Here is a 5000-nt window from a genome sequence, read left to right on the forward strand (position 1 = left end):
AGAGAGAGAGAGAGAGAGAGGGAGGGAGAGGGAGGGAGAACGAGGTTACGGGAGGACTATAGAGTATGTGATTTGGGTGTAAAGCGAAAAGAGTAAATTGAGAGAGAGAGAGAGAGAGAGAGAGAGAGAGAGAGAGAGAGAGAGAGAGAGAGAGAGAGAGAGAGAGAGAGAATGGTGTGTGAATGATAAGAGAACATTATGTATGGATGATTTTCTCTTAGTATTCAGTAACAATAGTATTAAATAGATAAAGTCAAGATTGTTTAATTTAATGGACGCAAGAAAGCAAAAAAAGATAAATGGATTAATAAGCAAATGAAAAAAAAAGGTAATAATTCTAATATTTAATTTCTTACAGAAAAGAAATAAAAAGAAACAAAGAAAAAAAGTTTAACGAAGAAATGAAGAAAGAACAAAATGACGAGGCTTTTCTTTCTTTCCTTCTTATCTTTTTTTTTGCATATATTTTATTTTTTTTCTCTCTTGTCTCTGTTTTCATTCATTCCAATTTCTCTTCAATTTCTTTACAGGATGACAATTGGCGAGGCGAGGAATCTGATTGGTGGCTTATAAGGGTGATGTGATCTGCTCCACTATTGGCTAAGCAGACCCAGGGGAGCAGGTAGACACGTGATTGGCTCAGACGATCGTGGCATCTGGGCGCTGATTGGCTGGCTGTCTGCTCGTCTTTGGCAAACCATCTTTAGTAACTGATTAATAAAGAAAAAAAATGCAGTTTCCATAGAGAGAGAGAGAGAGAGAGAGAGAGAGAGAGAGAGAGAGAGAGAGAGAGAGAGCTACAGTAATTCTCCAGGTGAAAAAAAGAAAACAAAGGCAAACAAGAAACAAAACAAAACAAACACACAACCAGACATTATTTTTTCCCAGGTGTTCCAAGATGTTTGTGTCCCTGACGAGGTGGCAGACGAAGGAAGACCCCTACCCCTTCTACAGTATACAGGAAGGGCGCGGCGTCAGTGGGTCCTGGTGACGGAAACGATGACGGGGACGCTGACGGGGAGGAAGGAGGCGAGGTGACGCGTGACGGAAGCTGCTGGAAGGGTCTCAGAGAAGAGGCGGTTGTGGTGGTGGTGTTGATGGCCACGGCAGCAGAAGAAGCAGTAGTAGTAGCAGCAGAAGGAACAGGGAGCAGCGGCATGAGCAGGGACCTGTTGGGTAGAGGACGTCTTCAGAGAGAGAGAGAGAGAGAGAGAGAGAGAGAGAGAGAGAGAGAGAGAGATGGTTATAGTCTATTTGATCAACATTTTCGTGTAGTAGTAGTAGTAGTAGTAGTAGTAGTAGTAGTAGTAGTAGTAGTAGTAGAGGAAACTGATGGCAGAAGAAGAAGAAGAAGAAGAAGAAGAAGAAGAAGAAGAAGAAGAAGAAGAAATAAAAAAAAAAAACATTAGCTAGCCGTTTGCTCCCTAATTTTGGCTGACGCTTTTCTCTTTGTAGAGAGCCAGCACTCAAGTGGGTCTTTTTGATCTTTTTTTTTCCCTTGGCTGGCCCTCTTCTCTACATGAAAAAAACTCTTCCTAAACATTACTACTACTAATCTACTATACCACTACTACTACTACTACTACTACTACTACTACTACTACTACTACTACTACTACCACCACCATAACAACTACTACCACCACCATCATCCCCACCATCCACTACTACAACTACTACTACTACTACTACTACTACTACTACTACTACTACTACTACTACTATTTCTACTACATTTTCACCGTCAGGAGCGGAGGAGCCCAGGACAGAGGCTTGGTAGGGCGGCCTCGTGGTCAGAATATCCTGCGCATATTCCGAATATACCCCTGGAATTTCGGCTTCGCAACGGACCCTCAGACTTCCAGCTTCCTCCTGCAGTAGGCGCGGGAGGAGGGAGAATCGAAGACGAAGCCTGGAGGTGAAGAGTTTATCATCGTCCTCTTTGTCTATCTGTGTTTCTAGCCACCCAAGAGGAGCCTGGAATAGGAGGAAGGAGAGAATGAGTCCTGGAAATAAAGAGAATGGGAACTGAGTGTTTTCCTGAGGTATATATATCAGGAAGTTAGCGTTTGGGATTGAAAAAAAAAAGATGGTGGGAGAACTGGACGCTTGAAGGGAAGACTGATGTGTAAGAGGAAATTTCAATGTTTTAGTTTGAAAAGAAAAGTCTGGTTGGATAAATGCAAGTTGGAGAAGATTAATGAATGTTTGAAAGGGATATGTATGTTTTGTGGGGAAAATGGATTTGTAAAGGGAAATATCAATGTTTATAAGGTGAAAAATGAATATTTGATGAGTAATATAGAAGTTTGAAGAGAAAATGGATGTGCAATAGGAAAAAAAGTGATATTTGAAAGAAAAGGTGAATGTTATGCAAAATCAGTCTGTCTATCAAAATATCTGTCACACTTCCTCTCTGTCTTTATCTGTGTCTATCTATGTCTTTTTCTTCGTTTATCTTCGTTCCTCTCTTCTTGTGCTTCTATATCTGCTTCACTCTTTATAACGGCCCCTCTTTCTTTATTTATGTCCCTTCATGTTTCTTCCCATCCCTCTGCCCATCTTCATCCATCTCTCCGTGTATCCCTCTCCCTCTCTCTCCTCCAGGACTCACAGGCTTTGTGTTGACGGTAAAGTTGAGGATGGTCGCTGGCTTGGACTTTCCCGAGGTGCAGGTAAGGTCCACCCAGTCCCCGGGCAGGTACTGGCTCCTCACCCCCGAGATGACTGGAGCACCGTCAGGAAGGTCTTGGTGGGGCGGAATAAAGGAACATATAAGGATTAGTGCAAGAAAGCGTCAGTCTAACACGTGGCAGTCCCTGAACGAAATATACTTGCCTATCTATTTTACTATTTTGCCCTCCTAATTTGTCTAATCTTCGCCGGGCAGGTCTGGGTGGTATGGGATAAAAAAACATAAGGATTAGTGCAGGAAACCGTCAGTCTAACACATGGCAGTCCCTGAACGAAATATACATGTCTATCTAACTATTTTACTATTTTGTTCTCCCTCTAATTTGTATCTTCGTCAGACAGGTCTTGGTAATATAGAACAAAGAACATAATGGTTAATGCAAGAAACCGCCAAGCCGACACGTGGCAGTCCCTGAGCGAAATACACCTGCCTGTCTCACTATTTACTATCTTACCTATCCACTAATTTATCTACTGTAATCTTCGTCAGGCAGGTCTTGGTGGGACATGAGAATACTAGGGTTGGTGCAGGAAACCGTCAGGGCTTATACACATGGCAGCTGCTGTACAAAATATCCCACTTTGTTGATGTCATTTTTGTTGTTGCTATTGTTATTATCTATTTATTATCCCTGAGACTATCTGCCTGCTTCCACCTATCTTCCTATTCCATAAATTTGCTTGATTGTTGGAGCAGTCTAATAACTCAACACCAACACCCTCAGTCTATTCCACTCATCCACCACTCCATCCCAGAACCGATTCGAAGACAAGAAAGAGAGGACACCGAGAGACGAGACCACGAGAGGACACCAGCAGAGGTCACAAGGATGAGGAAGGAAAAAGTTTTATAATATATCATGTAGGGAGGGAAAAAACACGGCAAAGGCGAATGCAGGAAAGAGGGAAAAGTTTTGTGGAATGGTATGAAGACCTGGAGGAGAAAATATAATACATGGAGGAAGGAGAGGGGGGAAATGTACGTAAAATATTATGAAGAACAGAAGAAAGTTGTAGAGAACATAGGAAAGAGAGGAAAATGTAATGAAAAGAGAGAATATAAATCATGGAACTGGCTACGTGTTTTTATATTATGAAGATTATCTTGAAATGTTAAGAGAGAGAGAGTCGGAGGGGGGGGGGATAGGTCAAGTAGGCTACCATATGGAGGCTCACGGTTTAATTTTCAGAGGGTTTAACTTATCACAGGAAAACTACAACCTTCTTCGGGTAGGTGACACATCATCTCTACTCAATATATATAACATGATAATCACTGGTATCACTACAACCGCCTGTACAGCTGAATCGTGCAAAGATGATAACGATACTGCGAGACTCAATTAAACCTGCTATATTTCGCGTTCAACCGGACTTGTAAAGAAAATGTAAAAGCGAATCATCTGTAAATAAAACACAACTATAAATCTCTGTGTAAAGAAATTCGCTTTTGTATTCGTTCTAGTTTGCGATGCGGAGGCTCTAGGAGTGAGAAAGAGAGAAGGCAACCCACGCAACCGCCAGCCTCCGCCAGTCGCCACGTGGGTAAAAGCGATTACGTAGAATGATAACTCCTAATCCACAGTGACACGAAGGCGTACAAGTGCTCCCGTCATTAGAAACAACTTGTAAGTATCCCATGGCCATTTTATTAGCACTTGAAACCCTGATTATCTTTTATTATTGTCTGGTTTAGTTGATTTCGGTAATGATAAGCTAGTCACAAGAACATCTGCTGGTGTATTAGTGTTAGGAGAGCACATTGTATCTTATCTCAGGTGTACAATGATCATACCAGCACGTTTGGCATGGGAAAGGGTTCGCGGTGCTGTCAGGTAGAAGAGTCTGGTAAAGTAGAGATGAAGAGAAATTAAGATCGTTGTATTGGTTTGTTTGGTTTATCCGAACATACGAACTCTGCTGTCATCCCGCGTTCTTTGTAATGTGTTCTTATAGAGTGAATCGCTATAGGAGGTTGTTGCCTTGTTGTATATTGACATTTATCGTATTTTGTTATAATTCTATGCGTTCTAGGAATGCTAACACTATACTTTTCTTTATTCAAACTTTTTCTTTTCTTCGCCTCATGGAATAGACACACATTTATGATGATAAAGATGATAAATAAACAAGAAATTATATATGGCTATCAGTGATTAGTATTTACCAGAAGAAGAGATTAAGAAGAATAGGAAGAATATAAGATGAATAATGACGGATGCTTGGAAGATAGAAATGATAACAAGGAGGTTGAATAAGGGAAGGCGACATGACGTCACAAAAGTGAAGCCGACTCTCTATTGGTC

The 5000-nt window shown here is 41.3% G+C and overlaps 1 protein-coding gene across 2 annotated transcripts in view; it reads right to left on the bottom strand.

Annotated features, from left to right (window-relative positions):
* Window positions 1-5000, bottom strand: part of LOC123519467 — a 97862-nt gene that overhangs the window by 775 nt on the left and 92087 nt on the right. Inside the window, exons 4-6 of one of the 2 annotated variants that reach the window (XM_045280776.1) lie at window positions 2615-2748; window positions 1735-1977; window positions 1-1169 (exon numbers count right to left, since the gene is read on the bottom strand). The exon at window positions 1-1169 is cut by the window's left edge and continues 775 nt beyond it. In XM_045280776.1, the coding sequence (XP_045136711.1) occupies window positions 975-1169; window positions 1735-1977; window positions 2615-2748 (572 nt within the window). In that variant the 3' untranslated portion in view covers window positions 1-974. The remainder of the gene's footprint in view (window positions 1170-1734; window positions 1978-2614; window positions 2749-5000) is intronic. The other variant, XM_045280777.1, reaches the window with a different exon arrangement.

The sequence above is a fragment of the Portunus trituberculatus genome, chromosome 45 (assembly GCF_017591435.1).
Source record: "Portunus trituberculatus isolate SZX2019 chromosome 45, ASM1759143v1, whole genome shotgun sequence".
In the NCBI taxonomy this organism is placed as follows: domain Eukaryota; kingdom Metazoa; phylum Arthropoda; class Malacostraca; order Decapoda; family Portunidae; genus Portunus; species Portunus trituberculatus.